The 25,862-nt window shown below is 37.3% G+C and overlaps 1 protein-coding gene across 2 annotated transcripts in view; it reads left to right on the top strand.

Annotated features, from left to right (window-relative positions):
* ART4 (ADP-ribosyltransferase 4 (inactive) (Dombrock blood group)) overlaps positions 1-25,862 on the top strand; it is a 46,418-nt gene continuing 20,556 nt past the window's right edge. Inside the window, exon 1 of one of the 2 annotated variants that reach the window (XM_066253210.1) lies at positions 1-164. In XM_066253210.1, the coding sequence (XP_066109307.1) occupies positions 16-164 (149 nt within the window). In that variant the 5' untranslated portion in view covers positions 1-15. Of the gene's footprint in view, positions 165-18,306; positions 18,358-25,862 lie in introns of those variants that run through there. The other variant, XM_066253212.1, reaches the window with a different exon arrangement.

Here is a 25,862-nt window from a genome sequence, read left to right as displayed (position 1 = left end):
TTCAACATAAGAAAGATGGTGCCTGTTAGCCGTGCAGGAGGAAAGCTCAACATGGAGACAGTGTCAGCCACCCTTCTAGCCCTCGTTCTGAAGCCATACAACATAGTTTCTCCCTGCATGTCTGTGGCACCCTCTGAGCCACTGTCTCTTCACTGGAGCTCAAGGTGAGTACCTGCAAGGGAGAGTTTATGCATGAGTCCTTTAAGAGGACCCTGGGTTTCCAGCAACCTTCTGTCTCACCCAGACAGACAAAATTCCCACTGATTTTGTACAGCCAAATGTTATGTGGTCTCCTCTTTCCAGCACTGGTGTTCTGGGCTGGGGAGCCTGGCATGGGACTGAGACTCCTCACTCCTCCAGGGAGACCTCTGTGGCTGAAATATCCCTCCAATTCTCAACCACTAAGTGTGGGTGTGGGGCCAGCTCATTTTGAGTTTCTTCCTACCAGTCTTGACATGGCTTCTTCTTTATATCCTTAGTTATAGAACTGTTCAGCCAATCTATAGCTTGATTGTTCTATAATTTAGTTGTAATTTTAATGTGGTATGGAAGGAAGGAAGTATAGTGTCCATCTACTACTCCACCATATTGTGAAAAAGATGTATACAGAATTATATGTTGCCAGCTTTTTCCTTTTAATTCTTTTAAAATGTAATTTTCCTGTCTTCTAGTTTACATTGTTTTTATTATAAAATCTGTTGTAATTTTTTAGTCCTCTACATGTACCGTGTTTTTTATCTGTGGTAGCTTCCAGGGTTTTTCTCTTTATCATTGTTTCTGACCACACTGGTTATAATGTACCTCCACAGATATACAGATTCTTTTCTTTATAGCTCTCTCCTCTTTAATACTTTGTCATGTGAACTATAGCCACCAAGTTTTCTCAGGACTTCCAACTCCTTTCCAGAAACAGCCTCCATCAAAAACTGGTCAACACAGGAGGTATAAAGCCTAGCTTCCTTTTCCGACACCAGTATTTTTCAGTCTTGTGATTGCTTCTTTCTTATTTTCCTTTCCCCTGCCAGCACAATGTAAAAAGCCAGAATGCGCCCTGGCTTAATTGCTCAGTTTATGAGTATATGTACACACACACACACACACACACACACACACACAGCAGAGGTAGGAAAGTAGGATATGGGAACCCCTTAGTGGCCTCTAAATTCATCCTAGGACTAAAATTGGTCCCAATTTTTCTCATTTAGAAATACAACCTCGAACTATTCTTAAATAAGTCAATGCTAGAAACTACATTATGAGACTCATCTGTGAATTTCTTTAGAGAAATGAACTGCGTGACCTGTTGGGGTTTTTTTCCATGTTTCATTTCTCTGAATTCAGGCATTGAAAACTAACCAACAAAGAAAGCCAGGAATACAAGTCATCTGGGGTTGTTAAAACATGAGGTTAAGCTTTGAAAAATACTGTTCAAGAAGTGTGCTCTTTTCTCAGTTAATACAGGAGATTTATATGGTGTTTGCCTAGAAACACTCTAACTCTTTTACTTTGGAAAGAGCAATATATAAAATTTGTCTCTATCTGTTACATCTAAGGATAATAACCACCGCTTTTGACCACAAACCTGTAATAAAATAGGAGAATAATCTGCATACATTTGGATACATGTTTTCAAACATTCTTAGAGAGAATTTTCTTTCTTACAAATAGTCTTGGAAGGGTCCCGGAAGGATAATAATTTTGTATTATAAAAGTATTCTAAGAAAATCAAATCGTAAGTGCTATGACTTAATTCTAGGAGTGAACTGGACCTCAGACGTGAGAGGATTCCAAAGAAGAATCATAGAGCTAAGAAAGAGGAGATAAATGTTTACTAAATTGGTAAATACATGTCTATAAAATAGCACAGTATTCAAGAAAAGGTTTCTAGAGCTGCAAAATTTAGAAGAAGCACATGGACAAAAAATTTTATTTTTTTAAAAACATATTTTGTGAGTATTAATTATTAAGTAACCAATATCCCTCAGTTTTAATTCAAATATCATTGTAACAAAATAACAAGGGTCAGAAATTCAAAATGGTTGTTAAAGATTAGACACCTTTAATTTTTTGCTGCTTTCTGATTGTAAACATGCGTTGTATAGATCTCTCTTGTTTTAGAATTTTCTAAATTTTTGCTTCCAAAATCTTAAGTTAAAATAAAATGCTTTTGAAATCATATGAGCCCACCCAGGTAATGGAAGCTTTAAAGTGTTATTTTTTTCCCCTGAAATAAACTTTATAGCTTAGTGTCATTGAAGGAGACTCATATTTTAAAAGGTTAGCTTTTACATTTAGTAGAATGAAGCCATTATTGCTTAATACCACAGTTCATAGAAGCAACATTTAATGAAGTTTCCATATATTTAACATTTGATAAATATTTATCATGTACCTATTCTACACTATAAAATATTACTACACAGTAGCAGATGGTCATTCAGTTCGCACTTAACCTCCCATGTTAAGAAATTCTCTATGTCACATGATATCCCAGTTCATTTGGATAACTAATTATTACAAGATTTTTTTTATGTTGAATGAATTTCAACATTTGGCCTCAATTCTTATATTTAGAAAAGCACAGAATTGGTATATTTTTTTGCCTCATTTCTCTTCTTTTAAAGCTTCCCCGTTGGATATGCTGCTCAGACACCTTCACACTCCCAAGTGTCTCTCTCTCTCTCTCTTTCTCACTCTCTCTTTCTTAGCAAGCAAAAACATAACCCCTCATGAGCATGGTGGTCTGGTGTATCAGCCATGGTCTGAGAAGGGTGTAGTGTCCAGGAGCTCACAACTCTCAGTGTTATACACTTAAACAAAATTTTTAAGAGGGTATATCTTATGTTAAGTGCACTTACCAGAATAAAATTTCAAATATTAAGAAAAAGTAAATTAAATAGCTGTGCTATCTTAAATAATAACAAATGAAACGTGTCATTGGGTTATTTTTTGCATAGATATGAAAAGAGCATTTTAATTTGTTTCTGGATTCCTTACAAAGGGAATCTATTTGTAAATTGTTGCTAAATTGCTGTGTTCATGAGGATAAGGAGAGTCCAGGGTTTCGTACTTCACTGTCTTGTTTACATCACCCTTCCCCATGCAGCATTTTCTAAATACATTCTCATTCATCAGCATTGGTCCTAAAAGACTCAGCATAAAGCACAATATTGTCTATGGTCTCAGAGTACTACTAATTGTGCCTGCTCACAACCTAAGGCTTACTGCGTCTATGCGGAGTCTAAGCCAGCGTTTGTTTCTCTCATGGTTGCTTCTCCTGACCTAGTAAAACTTCCAGGTGTTTTTAACAAAACCTGCAAACAAGTCACATCATCCCCCATCCTGTCCTTGTGAGAACATTTTATCATCTAAATGCAAAGTATATTGTATCCCTTTTAAAATGTCATCTTGTTGAATTCAATAGCTTAGATCAGCGGTTCTCAACCTGTGGGTCGCGACCCCGGCGGGGGTCGAACGACCCACAGGTTGAGAACTGCTGGCTTAGATAATTTTGCCATTTATTTTATTTAGCTTTTTCTTGGAGATTTGACTCATCTGAAAATTTGATGAGAATGTCTTTATCTATGCCTCTGAATAAAATATGTAGACCAAAAAGGATTAGAAACAGATTAAGCAGGCAGAAAGAGCCAAAAGGGGCAGAGTGAGGAAGGGGCTAGGAAGGCAGCCCTAGAAAGAAGTGCTTGGTGTTTAAATTCACCTCAAAGCTGATTGCGTCACCTGCTGTGGCGCGTGCTCCCCACTAGCCTAGCCTGCTATATCGGGGAGGTCAATGAACATTTAGGGAGCTGATAAGTTTATTACAGGTGTTATCTGTGGTCGCTAACTTGACGCTGCTTGCTTTGCTCCCTTATTATTCCAAATGCCTAACTAAATTATCAGGTGCTATATAATGATGAACTAATATGTAATCCAGCATAACCCAGCTCACCAAGCCAAGAGGCTAGAAGGCAGACAGACCTCATTAAAAATTTACAATGAATCAGATGAACTCTCCTGGGTGAAGTGCTATTTAGAGGATTTCCCAGGCCCAGCCTTACTCATTCCTCCCCACTCCAGAGTTGAGTCCACATTCGGCAGGTACTAAAATGTGCTTTGGCACAGAAAGTCCTGAGACCAGGGCCGTCTGAGACAGAAGAACTCTATGACCAAGAAGGAGAATACTGTCTAAGCATCCACACTTTTCCCTTCCGGTTTCTCTTTTTCTATCTACTCCTTCCCCACTACCGGTGGAAACAAGTTTGCCTTTGTCTTTCCATTTTTAAATGTCTGCATTTTAAAAATAGAATTTGGAGAGGACTATGTTGACATAAATACAATTAGTCTCAAATAGTGACCTTAAAGGAAGTAAGATAAGCTCCTGAACAAGATGTTTGGGGCATGGCTCCCAGAGTACTTCTCAAATCACATTATAAAGTAGCAACTTAGTCTGACAAGGAAAGAAGCTCTTCTTTGCCAGCTGAGCATTGAGGCAGGTTTCTCAAGCTGTGAACCAAGTGTTAAGGAGAAAAGGCCCAGACCAACCTTGTCCCAGAGATTCCTTCCATGAGGAGGAGCCTGAAGCTTATCAGGACCCCCAGCTCCTGGAGCCTCCTTCATGTTCCCAGAATTTATAAGAAGTCAAGATTGGTTTGAAGAAAAAGCACGCTAGTCCTAACCTCTAGAATGTCAGCTGTCGATGCAGACCTGGAACAGAGATTATATTTGCACTCGCGCGTGCGTGTGTGTGTGTGTGTGTGTGTGAGTGTGCACTGAGAGAAAGAGGAGAAGCAAGCTCAATGCAGATAATTCTCCTCTGACCCAGCTCAATGCAAACCCAAGCCAAGGTCTTCTCCACAGAAGCTCTGCTCTTATTTCTGCCCTAGGAGCCCTGGATGTATAGTATTAATTTTCCATCTTTCTAAATAGATTGGTTGTGAATGCTTTCACATGCTTATATTATTTCCATTGTGCTAACAGGATGTATGGGTTGTAGGTGAAGCAAGCATTATCATTCGTAATCAAGTGGTGTGAAAACTGAACGTTAGTTAGGTTAAAGTCATGATTAAGATAAAAGCAGAACCAACACTGAAATCCAATTTTCAATACCTAAAAACCCCCTTATCCACTATAGGTAAGAAGTACCAGAGTGTTTTTATAAAAGCAAAACTAAGGATGGCAAATGTTTGCAAACTGACCAGACCTTCAACAGCATAGAGGAGAGAAGACCCAACCCTAACGCTAGAAAATGCTTTGAGAATGCAACATCCCTTAGGAATCACCATTCACTTTCTGATAAGACTTCAGAATCATAAAGTCATGTGTTTGAAATCAGTTTAAAAGGCATTTTTAAGTGAAAGAGAGCCGGTCTGATGTCTTGGAACAAACTACATCCCCTAGACCAAGTCAAATAATTCGATTTTAGTTCCGCAAGAGGGAAAAATAGACCTGTGCTTCAAAAATATTTACAATGTTTTTTTTTTTCCCCTTGCACTCAGTGACCTAGAAGATGAAAAGAAGGCCTCAAGCCAAACCAAAATATGTCCATGGTTTTTCACAAGCTGAACTGGGTTTACAAATGTTGCAGTTAGCTTCAAAGCCGTAATTCAAGTCTGTGCCTGCGTCGTGTACACATATCTTACAATTTTAAACAATGACATGATTTATTTCTTTTGTATTAGAAACAAACAGATACGACTTGCAGAGGTTAAATAAGATCTCGACAAGATTAACTAGATATTTAGGTATTGACTCTTCAAAATTCACCTTATGTATACTACAGAGTTTTTGCAGTATCTGTATTTGTAAGCCACTAGTTTCCTAGATCTTTTGTGAGAAACCATTTCACAGGATACTTTATCTACCAGAGAAGATCTCCTGGCTCTGCTAAGCATGGTACACATAAATCTGGGCTTTAAATGGGAATTGACAAAATGCCTTTTTTCTGGCCTCACATGCCAAATGAAATGTAAAACAGGTAAAGAGATAGGTGGATGGACTGAAGTGAAGGCTTCCAGATATTCCACACTTGGTGCCGACAGCCGGCTTTGTTTCTACAACTCTGCACTGACTGATGTGTTACTGGGCGTGTACTTTCGGGAGGGGTGGGTTGGAAAGTTTGTTTCTTCCTGAGACAGCATAAACTGTAAGTCAGTGTCACCCCACCTGTACCTCGCTAAGCTTCACTGAGGCTCGTTTTCAAGATCCTTCTCCATGTCTCTTGTGTCCCAGTCATTCTAATCAAAATTAGAAGAGTATCCTTCTCCTTTGTTTGGTCTCTGCTCATGCCATAATCTCACACGACGCACCTCTCCACTGGGGAAAGCTCAGCTGGGTGTGTCTCTTAAATCAGAATGTGTCTTCATCCTAGCTCATTTTACAGCTCTGTTTTTCAGCTCATACATGGGCTCTGGTGATCAGGGGCACTCTGTCTAGAGAAGAATAAACATGAGAAGGAAAGGAACTTAAAACAAAGCTATATAACCAATGGTTAAAGAATGAGCAGTTTGGCCTGACCATTGGTGGTGCAGTGAATGAAGCATCAGCCTGGAATGCTAAAGTCACAGGTTCAAAACTCTGAGCTTGCTTGGTCAAGGCACATATGAGAAGCAACTATTCCAAGTTGATGCTTCCTGCTCCTCTTGTCTTTCTCTCTTTCTTTCTCCTCTCTCTAAAATCAATAAATAAAATCTTTTAAAACAAAGAAAGAGAGAGAGAGAAAGAAAGAAAATGAAGAAAGAAAGAAAGAAAGAAAGAAAGAAAGAAAGAAAGAAAGAAAGAAAGAAAGAAAGAAAGAAAGAGAGAGAGAAAGAGGCAGTTTGGTTTGGTTTGGAGCCAGGATGTACCAGCATGCAAAGGTACAACATGAGAATAAGCAAAAAGACTTACATGTTATTCTAAGCATAATATTATGAACAAAGGGTAAAAAAACACAGGAAGAAAATTTTGTTTCAATGAATGCAAAATCTAACAGACAAGTTCAAGTCTGAAAACAACTGTGGAGTGAACTCATCACAGAATATTTTAAGCATGTGGACACCACTACTTGACAGAGACAAAGAAAAGAGAACCCTGGAATGGATTGTCAGAACAGATGAAACTTCAAACCTTAATAGTCTCTGATTGTTATCTATGCTGAAAGAGGGGAGATATATGAAGCTTAAATCTTAAAACCAGTAATTAGCCTGCATTTTATTCAGAATGGGGAGAGGATTAAATGGTATAGAATGGAAAAAACAGGCTGAACAAAGTCTTGCAGGACAAACAGATGAGCAAGCCAGGATAGGCGAATAAGGATCTGATTATAATGGATCTGTTAGATTGGTGAATGGTCACAGAAATAAAACTAAGTAACTATTTGACATTTTAGGCCCAAATCTTGACTCTTCATTAATATATGCAGATAATATATATTTAAATTGACAGTATTTATATCTTGCCTTTTACTTTTTGGATAACTGATATCATTCTTTAGGTTGTGAATTAAATGTGGTCAAATACAAGTAACGATTAAGAGTTTCACAAGGAAGGAGGAAAAGAACTTATATTACTCTCTATACAGTTTATGTCTCATAACCTCAAATATAATTAAACTAATATAAACACATATTACACATTTTATTTTGCTATGGTTCACGTGATATAGTGTAAATGATTTGGGTCTTATACCTAGTCTTAACACATACTATACGTGTTTCATAACAGTCACTTAGCTTATCTGACCCACATTTCCTCACCTTGAAAACAAAGTTAATCATATCTGTTCTACCTACCTGGTGGATTATTATGGAAATTAAATTGGAAAATGAGAATTTTTGAACTGCTAAGTCATATTTAATATATGAAGGGGAAATCATACATAAATAGAATTTTTAACTCAGGTTAGATATTTTTATCTACACTATTACATACTTCTATATATAGAACTTGCAAAAATATACACTACTCAACCACTTGTTACCAGATAACAAGTCACTTTTTTTTCTTTTTTGCCAAGTGAGACGAGGGGAGACAGAAAGACAAACTCCCGCACGTGCCCTGACGAGGATCTACCTGGAAACCCCCATCTGGGGCTGATGCTCTGCCCATCTGGAGCCATGCTTGTAACAGAGCTATTTTTAGCTCCTGAGGCAGTGTTCACAGAACCATCCTCAGTGCCCAGGACCAATGCGCTCAAACCAATTGAGCCATGGCTGTGGAAGGTGAAAAGAGAGAGAGAGAGAGAGAGGAGAGAGAGAGAGAGAGAGAGAGAAGGAGAGGTGAAGGGGTGGAGAAGCAGATGATCACTTCTCCTTGACCAGAAATCGAACCCGGGACTTCCACATGCCCGACCAACACTCTACCACTGAGCCAACTGGCCAGAGCCTAATCGTAAGTCATTTAAAAAAAAAATTTAACATTAATCTTTAATGTAGGAACTTCCTATATGTTATACACAGAAATGTAAAGTATATATAAATTTATGTACCTCTGTATTTTTCTATAATTTAATACTTCTAACCTAAATTTGAAAATAAAAGATTCTTCATCATATAAAGAACCAAGACAAGGGAAAATCCTAAAGTAGTTTTGTTTTTCTCTAATGTTTCTCATTTCCCTTTTTTTTTCTTTTCCTTCCACCACCACTCCTTCCTTCTAGGAGAGTGTCCCTGTATCACAATTTTCAACCCATACCCCAATTCAAAACCTTCCCCAATGAAAAAATCTGCAGGAAGTTTTGTGTGCCCTGATACATAAAGGTCAATGTATCATCTTTTCCACAGATAACTGCCTTTTCAGATTTATCCCCAGGTATAGCTTGCCAGCTTAGCCCCTATGTAATTTAAGAAAGATCAGGCACAAGTGAGCAAGTAGAGAAGGTCAAGTAGTCACGTGCTTAGTTGCCTACTTCTTCTGGCCCAGCTGGATCCACAATCTCACGATTCAAATCATTACGGGAATCATACTAAGCTGTTCCACTCGGCCAATAAGGGAACGACGCTAACCCTGAACTTTTGGTGTAACTGTTTTCCTGGTGATTAATCACAAAATGTCAATGTTTATGCAACTGCAGTCAAAATCCAGAGGTACCAGCTTGACCAAAACTTTCCTTCTCAATATTACAGTACAGTTCTGTTTTTGTACACAATTTACATGAATGTAAGACTGTGTGGTTATATTAAACTGGCCGGAAAATTATGTTTTCCTTGACAGCAATTAGTGTTTTACCTAAGATCTTTCAGCCTGAAACAATATTTAAAGACGCATTTTTCAAATTAAGGGAAAAAATACAGTAAATTAAGCAATGAAACTGTATACTAGGTCCAGAATACCTATGCTATATCTTAGTTAAATATTGTTATTACACTCTACATTTGAACAATAATGAGGTGTTTATCAATGAACATTTTTACAATTAAACATATTAAATATACATTGAAATTACAAAACACCTATTTGCAAAATATACAGATATTTTCTTCTATAAGAGAAAAATAATAATTCTTACATTCATAACTGCTTTAAAAATGAAATGTAAACAATAATAAAATGTTGAGCAGTTGCAACTTAAAAGTTACATAATTTAACATTTAAAAAAAATCCGCCTGACCAGGCGGTGGCAGAGTGGATAGAGCGTCGAACTGGGATGCGGAAGGACCCAGGTTCAAAACCCCGAGGTCGCCAGCTTGAGCACAGGCTCATCTGGCTTGAGCAACAAAAAAAAAGCTCACCAGCTTGGACCCAAGGTCGCTGGCTTGAGCAAGAGGTTACTTCATCTGCTGAAGGCCAGGAGTCAAGGCACATATGAGAAAGCAATCAATGAACAACTAAGGTGCCACAACGAAAAACTGATGATTGATGCTTCTCATCTCTCTCCGTTCCTGTCTGTCTGTCCCTATCTATCCCGCTCTCTGTCTCTCTGTTCCTGTAAAAAAAAAAAAAAAAGAAAGAAAAAGAAAATAAAAAAAATCCTAGGCCTTGTCCAGTTGCTCAGTGGATAGAACGGCGCCTGGGATATGGACAACCTGGGTTCAATTCCCGGTCAGGGCACACAGGAGAAACGATCTTCTGCTTCTCTCCCCCTCCCCCTCCCCCTTTTCTCCCACTTCCCTTTCCTGCTGCGAGTGGCTCAATCCGTTTGAGCATGGCACCAGGTATTGAGGATAGCTCCAGTGAGCACAACAGCCTTGGGGACTAAAAAGAGCTTGGTACTTGAGCCTTGCCCCAGATGGGGTCGCCAGGTGGATCCTGGTTGGGGTGCATGTGGGAGTCTGCTTCACTATCTCCCCACTTCTCACCTAAAAAAAAAAAGGAACCTAAAGGACCCTCATCTGATACTTAAATCTCTTTTCTTCCACCCATAAGTCTTTGCTAAGCAGTCCACTGATGGAAAACACAGATATAGAAAAAGTGAAATCCATTTGATAGGAAACTATAGTGCATATAGATGATTTTGATTGTGTGATCTGATGATTAGTCTATAGTGCTAAGAACAGTAAAGGTATCAATTTGGGTCTAACCAACTTCCTTCTAAACAATAATAATCTTAGTACTAAAAACAAAAGCAGTAATTATCATTCCCTGAACACTCTTTGTGTAATAGACATAGTCCTAAACATTTTACAAAAATTATTATCTCAGTCATAATAATGACCATCTGAGATGGATGGTATTAACTCATTTTCCAAAAGAGTAAACTGAGACTCAGAAAAGGTGAAAAATATATGCTTAGTGTTGTTAGACTAGAAAGAATAGAACCAGGAGGGAAGCCCACATCTGCTTGTCTCTAAAACACTGTGTTTTTTGATCATGTAGGGATTTGAAAGATAATACTATTGAGAACTTAAGACTATAAGGCTGGCCAAGAGATATTAAAACTGCACCTAGAATTCATCTAGACTGGATCAGAGAATCACAAATCCTACAGATCAGGATTTGTGAACTTGACAAACCATGTCAAGTTCAGAGAAATACACTGGGTCAGTAAGGAGCCACTGAATACTATTGTTTCATAAGGACAAAAATCAAACATACAAAAATCTTCTAGATAAGGAAAACATAAGGCTGTGCAACCATTCAGGACAGTAGATGCAAGTGCAGGGGTCATAAACCCAAGTCAGTCAGGAAAGTGAGGACAACAGCATCAAATGTCGCTTCACTCCCGTCAGCCCAACAAGAGATCTGGAGAACAAGAGATATAAAAATAGGAAGGAATGTGGAAAGTGACTTCAGTTACTTTAAAACAAAGTTCATCAGGAAATTGTGATTAATGATAATACTATTACCAAACATGATGGTTAGGGGAATTAAACACATATAGTACTTATATGTTTATATACAAAGTATAGGAAGTATTCAATTAATTTAAAGAGGTAGTTTTATTGGTTTAGAGCAATATTAGTCAACCTGGTCCCACCGCCCACTAGTGGGCATTTCAGCTTTCATGGTGGGTGGTAGTGGAGCAACCAAAGTATAAATAAAAAGATAGATTTAACTACAGTAAGGTGTTTTATAAAGATTTATTCTGCCAAACTTAGCAAAAATCTGACATAAAGAACTTAGTAAGTAATTATTATTATATGCTTTAACTTGCTATAACTCTGCTTTATAAATTTTATAAAGTAAAGTTACTTTCCTACTTTATAAATCACTATTACTGTGGAACCGGTGGGCGGTTAGAAAATTTTACTACTAACAGAGATACAGAAGTGGTTGGTAGGTATAAAAAGTTGACTACCTCTTGTTTAGAGCATCACCTTCAATTTTCCAATATAGTTCAGTTTAGTGCAATGGTTGATTGACTGGATGTCAAAGATCTGATTTAAATCTTCTGTTTGCTTTGTACTAACTGAGTAGTGTTGGACAAGACACATTACACTGGGGAACAATTTTTTTTTTCATTTTCTGTTGCATGAGGTTTTAGAACTGTTTCTATATATTTCTGCATCGCTGACTCCAAATCTGAAATCTTTTTTTTGGTGCATGCTCTAGTTTTTATACAATTTTAATTTCTTTTTCTTATAGTTAATGGCATGTATTGGTTTTTAAATTGGAGTTAAAGGGCAACAACTCTTGGATTGAACATAACCACAAGTCAATTAATGTTTTACAAAAATCACTTTTACATAATTATAGTTGTTTTTAAATGTAAAAAATTATTATCTGATAATAACACCCTCTTATTTTGAGATTGAATCATGGCTCCTTCCAGTAGGCGTAAATATAAGAATAGTCCTGACACCTTCTGCTATATAAGGTCCACCGGAAAGTTCTGTCCATTTCTATCACAACAAGTTTTGACACGTAAGCACATGTTTATTTGGCGCATGTGTGCCTCTCTATTTTTATCACTTAATGTATACCTACTAATGTAGCAAATTAACTAAAACAAAGTTGATTCACATTAGTCTTATGTGTGAAGCAATAGTGTACCCATGGCTATTGATAAAGTTCATTTACACCACTGTAATTTTTACAAATTTCAACAAAAAAGAAATGCTACAGAAGCATGTAGAAATCTATTGAAAGTGTTTGGTGAAGGTACAGTTTCTGTTAGGACATGCAGAAGATGGTTCAAAAAATTTGAAACAGGTGATTTCGACCTTTCTGATAAGCCATGTTCTGGGCGACCACCTCTGATCAATGATGATGTTGTTAAGACCATGTTGGAGCAAGATCCTTTTCTGACAACATCAGAGATCGCAGAAAGGCTTAATTCAGCTCAGCAAACCATTTTGGACCATATTTGGAAGATAATATTGGTGTGGAAATTAATAAAGTTTATTGACAGTAAGAAAAATTTTTATTTTGTTTTATTCCAAAAACGACAGAACTTTCCGGTAGACCTTATATATGTGGCTGTTACACACTTCAACATCAAAGGCGCAATATTTCATCATTTGTAACACATGCATATATTGCCTATTTTCAAGTTCCCATTGGTGATCAAAACAAGAATTGGGCTCCTCATTTGTGTGTCATAATTGTGAGGAAATGCTTCATGACTGGACAAAAGGGAAATGCAAAGGAATGTCTTTTGATATTCCCATGGTTTGGCGTGAACCTAAGGACCACAGCAGTGACTGTTATTTCTGTCTGATCCATACATCCTGCATCGGCAGGAAAAAATGGCATATGATTGCATATCCTAATACTCCTTCAGCAATATGACCTATCCCACACTCTGAGACACTCCCGGTTCCAGTTTTCAACGGTTTTATTTCCTCTAAGGATGAAGAATGTGAACATGGTGATCAAGTGTATTTTGATAAGATCCATGAGGAAATGGTTGTAGAATCTGAAGGATCTTCTTCTGATGCCAAGCAGTCATTAACCCCTCAGCAGTTTAGCCAACCCAAATTGAATGACTTAGTAAGAGATTTGGGGCTATCAAAGAAAGTAGCTGAGTTATTAGACTTCAGGCTTCAAGAAAAGAATGTACTTCACTGGACAGCTAAAATATCCCATTTCAGGAAGCGTGAACAAATTTTTGTGGACTTTTTTTCCAAAGACACTTTGTTTACTGTTATATCAGTAGTCTTCTCAGCCAGCTAGGTGTTACAACTCACAGTCCAACAGAATGGTGGCTATTTCTTGACAGCTCTAAACAGAGACTGAAAAGTGTTTTCCTACACAACGGTAATGTTTATGCAGCGGTTCGAACTGGTTATTCAACTCATCTGCGAGAAGATTATAATGACATAAAAATTGTCCTCGACTTTCTGAAGTATAAAGAGCATAACTGGATCATTTGTGTGGATCTTAAAATGGTAAATTTCCTGCTAGGACAACAGAAAGGTTTCACGAAGTATCCTTGCTTTCCGTGTTTGTGGGACAGCCGAGCTCGGGAGAAACAATGAACACAGAAGGAGTGGCCGAAACATGAAGCTCTGGAAGTAGGGATGCAAAATATTGTGAAGGAACCTGTAGTTAATTCAGACAGGATCATTTTTCCCCCACTTCACATCAAACTTGGCTTAATGAAGCAGTTTGTTCAGGCTTTGAATAGAGAAAGTGAAGGCTTTCAACATATTATTTCTGCTTTTCCTGCCTTGTCTTTTGAGAAGATAAAAGCAGGTGTATTCAATGAACCTCAAATTTGAACCCTCGTATGTGACAAAGAATTTGCCAGGAAGATGAATAAGGAGGAGGAAGCAGCATGGCAGTCTTTTGTGACAGTTACAAAGAACTTCCTTGGCAACAAAAAAGCAGAAAAAAATTATGAACTTCTGGTTCAAAAGATGCTGTTGGCTTTCCACGACATTGGATGTAACATGAGCATTAAGATTCACTTCCTGGCCCTGGCCGGTTGGCTCAGCGGTAGAGCGTTGGCCTGGCGTGCAGGGGACCCGGGTTCGATTCCCGGCCAGGGCACATAGGAGAAGCGCCCATTTGCTTCTCCACCCCCACCCCCTCCTTCCTCTCTGTCTCTCTCTTCCCCTCCCGCAGCCAAGGCTCCATTGGAGCAAAGATGGCCCGGGCGCTGGGGATGGCTCTGTGGCCTCTGCCCCAGGTGCTAGAGTGGCTCTGGTTGCGGCAGAGCCACGTCCCGGAGGGGCAGAGCATCGCCCCCTGGTGGGCAGAGCGTCGCCCCCTGGTGGGCGTGCCGGGTGGATCTCAGTCGGGCGCATGCGGGAGTCTGTCTGACTGTCTCTCCCCGTTTCTAGCTTCAGAAAAATACAAAAAAAAAAAAGATTCACTTCCTGAACAGTCACCTTGATAAGTTTCCTAAAAATCTTGGATCTATTAGTGATGAGCAGACTACTGCTGGAGCATCAAACGAAATTGGCCTCAACAAGTACACAAACGAAAGAGCTACAAATGCAAATTTTTGCCTGAATAGAATTTAAATAAGTTCTGCACAAATTTTATGATTAAAGTAAGTGTTTTAATATGTTCTATTTCAAAATTGTATACAAATTCTGATGCAATCATATCTTTTAGTGTATTTACTGCATTATATAAATTATTATATTTTCACAAAGATGATGCCCAAGTAGACATTCTACTTCATTATGTTAAACTAAATGTTGAAAATTTTACAATAAGATGAAAACCTAAAATCTTGAATTGCAAAAGAACTGTAGCTTACAGAGAAAAACTAATGTCAGATTTGAGATCAGCACACTGGAATTAGGTAAGAACAGGTATTTTTGTGGATGCAACAAACATTTTGTTCCCCAGTGCTATCAATGTGCTCGTCAGTTATAAAAAAAGACTATTATAGACACTCACAAATTATTGGGAGGATTAAGTAAAAATAAATTAGAAGATGCATAGCATAATATTTGGCAAGCAGTGGACAAAAGACAGGGCTTCCACGCTCACAAAGATTACACTCGCAAACTGTTACTTAAGTATTGGTTTGATCCGAACTTCAAATTCATAAGATTTATATCATAAGTAGGATTTATGAAGTCATTGACAGGTTAAAATAAAGAGGATAAGTATGCATAAAAGTAAGGTCCTAAAATTGAGCTTGCCAAATCTAATTCAAATGGACAGGTGCATAGGACTGGTGATATTTGACTTAATAATAGAAATTTATGTGGGAATGACTGATGATTTCTAATAGGTATGAATTCAGTAACTCAAAAAAATGATATAATTGCCCCCCGAAATCTGCTTTACCTTCCTTTATGTCAGTGGAAGGAAAGCATTCAGAACAAAAGAAGCCTCACTCAGTCTCCTTGATTAGACACGTGTGTGGTGTCTTGTGCTGTACTTCGCAAGGGTCATTGACTTACTGGAATTCAGAATAAGGAAGACAGCCAGGATGATAGAGAGTCTGAGGAACAGCTGAGTCAGAATGTTGAGTGTGGAAAGGGAAAACTTGAAGAAACAGAACAGCATCTTTAAATATTAGAAAAGTGAGAGAGTTGGCCATAACAGATCAGAGATTATTCCAAACAACAGTGAAAAAATTGGGATTAAATGAGACTGATGTAATAATATGTGTTATTTGAAGAGTTGTTACATTTGGGGTAAAACAGACTGAAACATTTTCCCCTCTGGTCAATGAAAAATAAAATAGAGTAACAATTAGAGAAATTGTGGATCTGTTTGCACCTTTCATTGTTGGTAGGTGTAAAAAAAATTGTAGTAAGGGAAAAGTGAAAATTCTGTTAACATAAAGCCAGAATTATGAATTTTATAGAATAAGACCAATATTATGTTTATGAGTAAAATATTAATTTGTCAAGGATGATGAAAGTTTTTCTTTAAATTGGTGAAATGGATTTGACTTCACATATTCATAGGGCCTAGGAGAAAGAATTGCTGTAGCATGGCTTATTCCTGTCCTCACCACCATCCATGAAAAGAGAGCTCACCCTTCCCACCCCTAAAGGAACAGCAATGGACAGTGAACCCAAACTTCACCTCACTTCTCAGAGAGACAATACCTGGGTGAAGGAAAAAGATCATCAATTTTTAGTAGAAGGCAAAGCTACAAATTCTTTAAGACACAGTCAGGACTGAGGAAAGTGGAAGTTAATTACATTTTTAGGGAGTAGTTTGCGATGCCAAAGAAACAAGATATGGGATAAAATCCATTATCACTGATAAGATAATAAGTTAAAAGAAACCTTCAAGAGGCAGACTTCTGAGCCACAGGAAGCACTACATCACTAGGACCATCAGGAGGAAAGTAAAGCTCGTGCTCCCTGAATTACACCCTCCTGAGGATTAGAGACACATCATGTAGAAAATAAGTGGAAGGAGCTGACCACACAGGGTATAGATACAAATCTGGTAAAAGCCCTCCAGCTCGTTATACCTTAGTGAACAAAGTGGAACTGTGTAAAGCAAAGAAGATGGAATGGAAAACCATTATACCAAAAGGGAAGTGTCTTAATTTCAATGGAGTCTAGGGGCTGACACGTGTGAAACTGAGTTTACAACTGCTAATCCATGGAGTGCAGAGGGTTGCTGTTGTTGTTTGGAAACCTCAGTCTACTCAGCAAGCTCAAGGCACATGAGGAACAACCAGAATGTCAATCCAAACATGGGCCTAAGTGGAACAGTACAGAAAATACAGGAACACAAGTTCAATAGAAAACTCTTCTCTCATGAACACTTGCCCCTAAAATACTAAATTATCTCATACATCATGTTTAAAACCCTGAAATAGAATTGTCAGAAGCTCACTACAATAACACTGCCAGGCTGCTCCTGTAATGACACTGCTCTTTCCTTGTTTCCACTCCCATTTCTGCCATGTTCATCTTCCCACATATGGGCCCCCACATTCCACTTCTGAAAAGCCCAATCCAGCTCATTTCCCTGGAACCCAGTGTCCAAGTGTTGGGTACAGGTCCCTTTAGTTCAGGGGTTGGGAACCTATGGCTTGTGAGCCAGATGTGGCTCTTTTGATGGCTGCATCTGGCTCACAGACAAATCTTTAATAAAAAAGAATAATAACGTTAAAAATATAAAACATTCTCATGTATTACAATCCATTCATTTCCTACCGCTCATGTTCATGGTTGTGGGTGGCTGGAGCCAATCACAGCTGTCCTCCGGGACAACATCAAATTTTTATTGGATAATGCATAACGTACACAGGGGTCATTGTATGGCTCTCACGGAATTACATTTTAAAATATGTGGCATTAATGGCTCTCTCAGCCAAAAAGTTTCCCAACCCCTGCTTTAGTTGCTGCTCTCCCCTTCCAACAACTGGCTTTCAGAATATAAGTGGAATCACAGACCCTTCCCTAGAAATACAATTAATGTATAGTACTTGCAATCCCGACTGTCTTCAAAATTTTAAGGGTTCTCTATTAAAAGTTGGTGTTCTTGAGACTATGACTGAAGTCTAATCTTCATGCTCTAGCCAACTAATCTGACTAATATTCTCTTTTTGTTTTCTGTCTCTTTAGGGAAATGGAGCTTTTTGCCTGAATCTCTTCCTAACTGTGAAGTCTCTGTTACCTATGAACTGACCTTCAAATTTGCATAAGTCTAAGTTCCTTGAGAGCTAGGACGACATCTGGTTGGTCACTGCTGAATCCCTCAGGCATCACACAGAGTTCAGAAAACATGTTATAAACAGATGCATGAATGGATGGCTACTACCTTGCCTGGTATTCTCAATCACTCTGATACCTCAGAGCATTGAAATGCTCCCAGAGTTACATTGGATCTCTCACTGCTCATTGTGTACCCAAAACTGTGGACAAACTCAGCTGTAGTTCTTGAACCTACACCTTGCATGTGAGCCTGAGTTTCACATTTTTTTCTGAGCCACCAGGAATTCTTCCCCATCATCCAGTCTGGACCCTTTCTGCCTTCTACCCCTGCTCTAAGCTTCCTAGTCATCAGTCTTCCATACGTTGCTTCATCCTCAAAGATGAGGTATATGTATTGGCAAAGGAAAAGGTGGGTAAGATTACAGCACCTGAATAAAATGTTACCTCAAAAAATTTATTTTATTTTATTTATTTATTTTTCTTTTTATTTAGATGATTAAATTTAACAGGGTGATATTTGTCAACTAGACTACATAGATTTTGGACAAATATCTCCACATCATTTAGACAGTCCATTATGTTGTGTACCCATCACCCAAAGTCAAATCATCCTTCGTCACCTTATATTTGTCTCTCTTTATATCCTTCCTATTCTCCCATCTCCCTCCCTTTTCCCCCTCCTCCTGGTAACCACTGCACTCCTATTTATGCCCATGAGTCTCATTTTTATGTCCTACCTATGTATGGAATCATATAGTTCTTAGCCTTTTCTGATTTACTTATTTCACTCAGTATAATGTTGTCAAGGTCCATCCATGTTGTAAATGATACTATGCATCATTTCTTATGGCTGAGTAGTATTCCATAATATATATGTACCACATCTTCTCTATTCGATCCTCTACTGAAGGGCATTTTAGTTGTTTCCATGTCTTGCCTACTGTGAATAAAGCTGTGATGAACATGGGGATGTCTTTACATACCAATGTTTTGAGCTTGGGGGTATATACCCAGTAGAAAGATTGCTGGGTCATATGGTAATTCTATTCTTAATTTTTTGAGGAACCACCATACTTTCTTCCATAATGGTTGTACTAATTTACATTCCCACCAACAGTGAATGGTGGGAAAAGGGTTCCTTTTTCTCCACAGCCTCTGCAACACTTGTTATTACCTGTCTCGTTGATAATAGCTAATCTAACAGGTGTGAGGTGGTATCTCATTGTAATTTTGATTTGCATTTTTCTAATAGCTAGTGAAAATGAGCATCTTTTCATATATCTATTGGCCATTTGTATTTCTTCTTGGTAGAAGTGTCTGTTCATGTCCTCCCCTCATTTTTTTATTGGATTGTTTGCTTGTTTATTGTTGAGTTTTGTGAGTTTTTTATATATTTTGGATATTAGTTCCTTATCTGAGCTGTTGTTTGAAAATATCGTCTTCCATTTAGTTGGCTGTTTGTTTTGTTGTCAGTTTCTTTTGCTGTGCAGAAGCTTCTTAGTCTGATCTAGTCCCATTCATTTATTTTTACCTTTACTTCCCTTGCCTTTGGGGTCAAATTCATAAATTGTTCTCTACGACTAAGGTTTACGAGCTTAATACCTATGTTTTCTTTTATATAATTTATAGTTTTAGATCTTATATTTAGGTCTTTAATCCATTTTGAATTAATTTTTGTGCAAGGAGGCAAAGTGTAGTCAAGTTTCATTCTCTTGCATGTGGCTTTTTAATTTTCTCAGCACCATTTATTGAAGAGGCTTCCTTTTCTCCATTGTGAGTTATTCACTTCTCTATCAAAGTTGATTTGACCGTATATATGTGGTTTTATTTCTGGGCTCTTGATTCTGTTCTATTGGTCTGAGTGTCTATTTTTCTGCCAATACCATGCTGTTTTGATTATCATGGCTCTGTAATATAGTTTGAAGTCAGGTATTGTAATGCTTCCAGCTCATTTTTTTCCTCAGGATTACTTTGGTTATTTGGGGTTTTTTATGGTTCCATATAAACCTGATGAATTTTTGTTCCATTTCTTTAAAAAATGACATTGGAATTTTGATGAGAATTGCATTAAATTTGTATACTGCTTTGGGTAATATGGCCATTTTAACTATATATATATATTTTTTTTTTCTTCGCATTTTTCTGAAGCTGGAAACGGGGAGAGACAGTCAGACAGACTCCCGCATGCGCCCGACCGGGATCCACCCGGCACGCCCACCAGGGGCGACGCTCTGCCCACCAGGGGGCGATGCTCTGCCCATCCTGGGCGTCGCCATGTTGCGACCAGAGCCACTCTAGCGCCTGAGGCAGAGGCCACAGAGCCATCCCCAGCGCCCGGGCCATCTTTGCTCCAACGGAGCCTTGGCTGCAGGAGGGGAAGAGAGAGACAGAGAGGAAAGCGCGGCGGAGGGGTGGAGAAGCAAATGGGCGCTTCTCCTATGTGCCCTGGCCGGGAATCAAACCCCGGTACTCCGCACGCTAGGCCGACGCTCTACCGCTGAGCCAACTGGCCAGGGCTCTATATATTTTTTTAATATATTTTTTTAAAGCTTAGTTTTTTTTTGTTTGTTTTTATTTATTCATTTTAGAGAGGAGAGGAAGAAACAGAGAGAGAGAGAGAGAGAGAGAGAGAGAGAGAGAGAAGGGGGGGAGGAGCTGGAAGCATCAACTCCCATATGCGCCTTGACCAGGCAAGCCCAGGGTTTCAAACCGGCAACCTCAGCATTTCCAGGTCGACGCTTTATTCACTGCGCCACCACAGGTCAGGCCCATTTTAACTATATTTATTCTTCCTAAGAACATGAGATATTTTTCTAATTCATTGTGTCTTTTTCGGGTTTTTTAAATAATGCTTTGTAATTTTCAGTGTATAAATTCTTTACGTTCTTTGTTATGTTTATTCCTAGGTATTTTCCTTTTTGTTGCAACTGTAAAAGAGATTCTATTTTTTAGTTCATTTTTCAAAGTTTCATTGTTGGTGTATATGAAAGCAATAGATTTCTGTATATTAATTATGTATCCTGTTTCTTTACTGTACTGGTTTATTTTTTTCTAATAGTCTGTCTGTAAAGTCTTTGGGGTTTCTGATATACAGAATCATCTCATTGCAAAAAGTGAAACCTTTACTTTTTATTTTCTGATATGAATGCCTTTTATTTCTTTCTCTTGTCTTATTGCCCTGGCTAGAACTTCCAGCACCATACTGAATAGGAGTGGAGACAGTGGGCAACCTTGTCTTGTTTCTGATTTTAGAGAAAAAGTTTTCAGTTTTTTACCATTTAGTATGATGTTAGCTGATGATTTGTCATATATGGCCTTTATTATGTTGAGGTATTTTCCTTCTATACCCATTTTATTGAGTGTTTTAAACATAAAATGATGTATTTTTTCTGATGCTCTTTCTGCATCTATTGATAGGATCATATGATTTTTGTTCTTTGCTTTGTTGATACAGTGTATTGCATTAATTGTTTTACATATGTTGAACAATCCTTGTGTTTCTGAGATGAAGTCCACTTGATCATGATGTATTATTTTTTTATGGGTTGTTGTATTTGATTTGCTAGTATTTTGTTTCGGATTTTTGCATCTGTATTCATTAGAGATATTGGTCTGTAGTTTTCTTTTTTTGTATTGTTCTTGCCAGATTTTGATACGAAGGTTATGTTGGCCTCATAAAATGTGTTTGGATATATTGCTTCTTCTTCAATTGTTTGGAAGACTGAGAAGGATAGGAACCAAACATTCCTTGAATGTTTGGTAGAATTCAATAGTGTAGCCATCTGGCCTCGGACTTTTATTTTGGGGAAAGTTTTTGATGGTTGTTTCTATTTCCTCCCTGCTTATGGGTCTATTTCAGGGGTTGAGAACCTATGGCTTGCGAGCCAGATGTGGCTCTTTTGATGGCTGCATCTGGCTCGCAGACAAATCTTTAATTTAAAAAAAAGTTAGCCTGACCTGTGGTGGTGCAGTGGATAAAGCGTCAATCTGGAAATGCTGAGGTCGCCGGTTCAAAACCCAGGCTTGCCTAGTCAAGGCACATATGGGAGTTGATGCTTCCAGCTCCTCCCCCCCTTCTGTCTCTCTCTATCCTCTCTCTCCTCTCTAAAATGAATAAATTAAAATAAAAAAATAAAGTTAAAAATATAAAACATTCTCATGTATTACAATCCATTCATTTACTACTGCTCATGATCATGGTTGCAGGTGGCTGGAGCCAATCACAGCTGTCCTCTGGGACAACACCAAATTTTTATTGGATAATGCGTAATGTACACGGGTTGTTGTATGGCTCTCATGGAATTACATTTTAAAAAATGTGACGTTCATGGCTCTCTCAGCCAAAAAGGTTCCCGACCCCTGGTCTATTTAGACTTTCTACTTCTTCGTGATTCAGTCTAGGGAGATTGTATAGATCTAGGGATTTATCCATTTCTTCTAGATTGTTGACTTTGGTGGCATATAGTTTTTCATATTATTCTACAACGATCCTTTGTATATCTATGATATCTGTTGTAATTCCTCCTCTATCATTTCTGGTTTTGTTTATATAAGTCCTTTTCTCTTTTTTCCTTGGTGAGTCTTACCAAGCATTTGTCAATTTTGTTGATCTTTTAAAAGAACCAGCTCTTTGTGTATTAATTTTTTATATAGTTTTTCTGTTCTCTATTTCATTTATTTCTGCTCTAATTTTTTTTTCTTCTGTTGGTTTTGGGTTGCCTTTGTTCTTCTTTTTCCAGTTCCTTAAGATGTGAGATTATGTTGCTTACTTGGGCTCTCTTTTATTTTTTGATATAAGCCTGTAATAATATAAACTTCCCTTTTATTACAGCTTTTGGTGCATCCCAGAGATTTTGATATATCATGTTGTTATTTTCATTTGTATATATCTTTTGATCTTTGCTTTTATTTCTTCTTTGGCCCAGTTTTTAGAAGTATGTTGTTTAAGTTCCACATTTCTGTGGGTTTCTTTACTTCTTTTTTGAAGTTGAATTCTAGTTTCAAAGCATAATGGTCAGAGAATATGCTTGGTATAATATCAACACCTTCCTGAATTTGTTAATGTTAGCTTTGTGGTCCAATATATGGTCTATTTTTGAGAATGTTTCATGTATACTAGAGAAAAATGTATACTCTGACATTCTGGGACAGAATGTCCTGTAGATGTCTATTATATCCATTTGTTCTAGTGTTTTATTTAAGGCTAATATTTCTTTTTGGATGAACTTTTTGGATTTTCTGTTTGGATGAACAATCTAGTGGTGTATTGATATCTTCAAGTATGATTGTATTTTTGTTGGTTTCTATTTTTAGATCAGTTGGTAGATGTCTTATATATTTTGGTGCTCCCTTGTTTGGTGCATATATAAGGTCTACCGAAAAGTTCTGTCCGTTTTTGAAATAAAACAAAATACAAATTTTTCTTACCGTCAATAAACTTTATTAAATAATATAATTGCCATTATTATTAATGATTTCTTGCGAGCATGAGGGCAATTTGTATATCCCATTTTTGAAAAATGTTTTATCTTTTGATGTGAAAAATTGAACCAGTGCTTGTTTGATATCTTCTTCATTTTTTAATTTTTTTGCCCTTCAAAAAATTTTGTAAGGACAAAAACAAGTGATAGTCAGAAGGTGCTAAGTCCAGGGAATATGGTGGATGTGACAGACATGCTTCTGTAGCATTTCTTCCTTGTTGAAATTCATAAAAATTACAGTGGCGTAAATGAATTTTTATCAGTAGCCATGGGTACACTATCACTTCACACATAAGACTAACGTGAATCAACTTTGTTTTAGTTAATTTGCTACATCAGTATGTATACATTAAGTGATAAAAATAGAGAGGCACACATGCGCCAGATAAACATGTGCTTATGTGTTGAAACTTGTTGTAATAGAAACAAACAGAACTTTCCAGTAGACCTTTTATATTAAGAAGTGTTATGTCTTCATGATACAACATCCCCTTTATCACTATGAAATGACAATCTTTGTCTCTGGTTACCTTTGTTATCTTGTAGTCAGCATTGTCAGATATGAGTAAGGCTACACCTGCTTTTCTTTGGATATTATTTGCTTGGAGAGTCATTTTCCAATCTTTCAGTTTGAATCTATTTTTATCCTTGTAGCTTAGATGTGTCTCTTGAGGATAGCATACAGTTCGGTTTTGCTTTTTGATCCATTCTGCTACTCTGTGCCTCTTTATTGGTGAATTTAATTCATTTACACTTAATGTAATTATTGACATTTGAGGGTTTCCTATTATCATTTTATATATTGCTTTCTGATAGCTCTGGTCTTGTTTTGTTCTTCTCTTTGGTTTTTCTGTCATTTGTTTTTTGTTTGGTGGTATTCCATACTTCTTTCCTCTGTTTCTTCTTTTTTTAAGCTACATGTTTTAGTAGTGGTATTTTCAGGGGTGGTTACCATTAGGTAATTAAAAGAAAAATTATCACATTCATTGGAGTTCATTAACTCATGAGTGCTTCTGCACTCCATTCTCCTTTGCTACTGCTAATCTTTGTCCTCTCCCATTTTATGTTATTGTTGTCACAGATTATATTTGTTTTTATTTTGGTCTTGTTGGAGATTTTACTTGTAGTTTTGTCTTGTTTTGTTCTTTGTATCTGTTCAAATAACACCCTTTAATATTTCCTGAAGTGGGGATTTTCTGGTGATAAAGTCCCTCAGCTTCTCTGTCTATAAATGTTTTTATTTCTCCTTTATATTTAAAGAATAGCTTTGATGGATATAGTATTCTTGGCTGGTAGTTCCTCTGTTTTAGTACTTTAAATGTTGGGGCCCACTCTGCTGGCTTGTAGATTTTCTGCTGAGAAATTTGATGATAGGCTAATGGACCTTCCTTTATATGTCATATTCTTCTTTCCCTAGCTGCCTGAGGATTTTTTCTTTGTCATTGATTTGTGATTATTTCATTATGATGTGACTAGGAGTAGGTGTGTTTGGGTTGAGGTAACTTGGTGTTCTGTTTGCTTCTTGGATTCAAGGCTCTAACTCTTTCCACAGATTTGGGAAGTTCTCATCAATTATTTTTTTGAATATGTTTTCCATTTTCTTTCCCCCTCCTCTTCTTCTAATATACCCATTATTTTTATATTGCTCTTTTTGATGGAATCAGACAATTTTTATAGGGCTCTCTCATTTTTTTTAACTTGTGAATCATTCTCTTCTTCTCTTTGTAGTATCTCTAGTTACCTGTTTTCAATGTCACTGATTCTCTCCTCTATCTAGCCTGTTCTATTAGCTAAGCTTGTTCCCTCATTTTTAAGTTCATGTATTGAGATTTTCATCTCTGTTTGGTTCTCTTTTATAGTTTCAATTTCCTTGGTGAAGTGCTCTTTTTGTGTGTTAAATTGTTTTTTGAGCTCACTAAATTGTCTTTCAGTGTTTTCTTGTATCTCACTGAGTATTTTTAGAACTTCAATTTTGAAGTCTCTGTCTTTTAGCTCCAAGGTTTCCATGTAATTGAGATTGTTTTCTGGAGATTTTTCATCATCTATCTGAGCTACATCTCTGTCTTGTGTATCCATGATATTTTATTTCTTTTTTCTTGATGACATTTGAAAGGCGTATTTTTAATAACACTGACAAAAGATAACTAAAAAATATATAAAAATAAATTTTGAAGAAACACGATGATCAAATAAAAATTCTATAAATAATGATAAGTAGAACAAACACTACAGAGAAAAGGAGCAGAAACTGAGAAATAATGAAAAAGAGGAAAAAAAAGAAGTCTAAAACAAGCAAAATGGCACAAAGAAATGTATGAGTCCAAAATATAATAATGTTGATGAAAAATGATGTTTGGAAGAAAGGAAAAACAGAAAACAGAAAAATAGAGAAAAAAAGTAAAAAAGAAAGTGTCAGAAATAAAATCCTCACAAG

The sequence above is a fragment of the Saccopteryx bilineata genome, chromosome 1 (assembly GCF_036850765.1).
Source record: "Saccopteryx bilineata isolate mSacBil1 chromosome 1, mSacBil1_pri_phased_curated, whole genome shotgun sequence".
NCBI lineage: Eukaryota > Metazoa > Chordata > Mammalia > Chiroptera > Emballonuridae > Saccopteryx > Saccopteryx bilineata.
The sequence above is the reverse complement of the archived record's forward strand: the minus strand, read 5'-3'. Positions and strand labels throughout refer to the sequence as shown.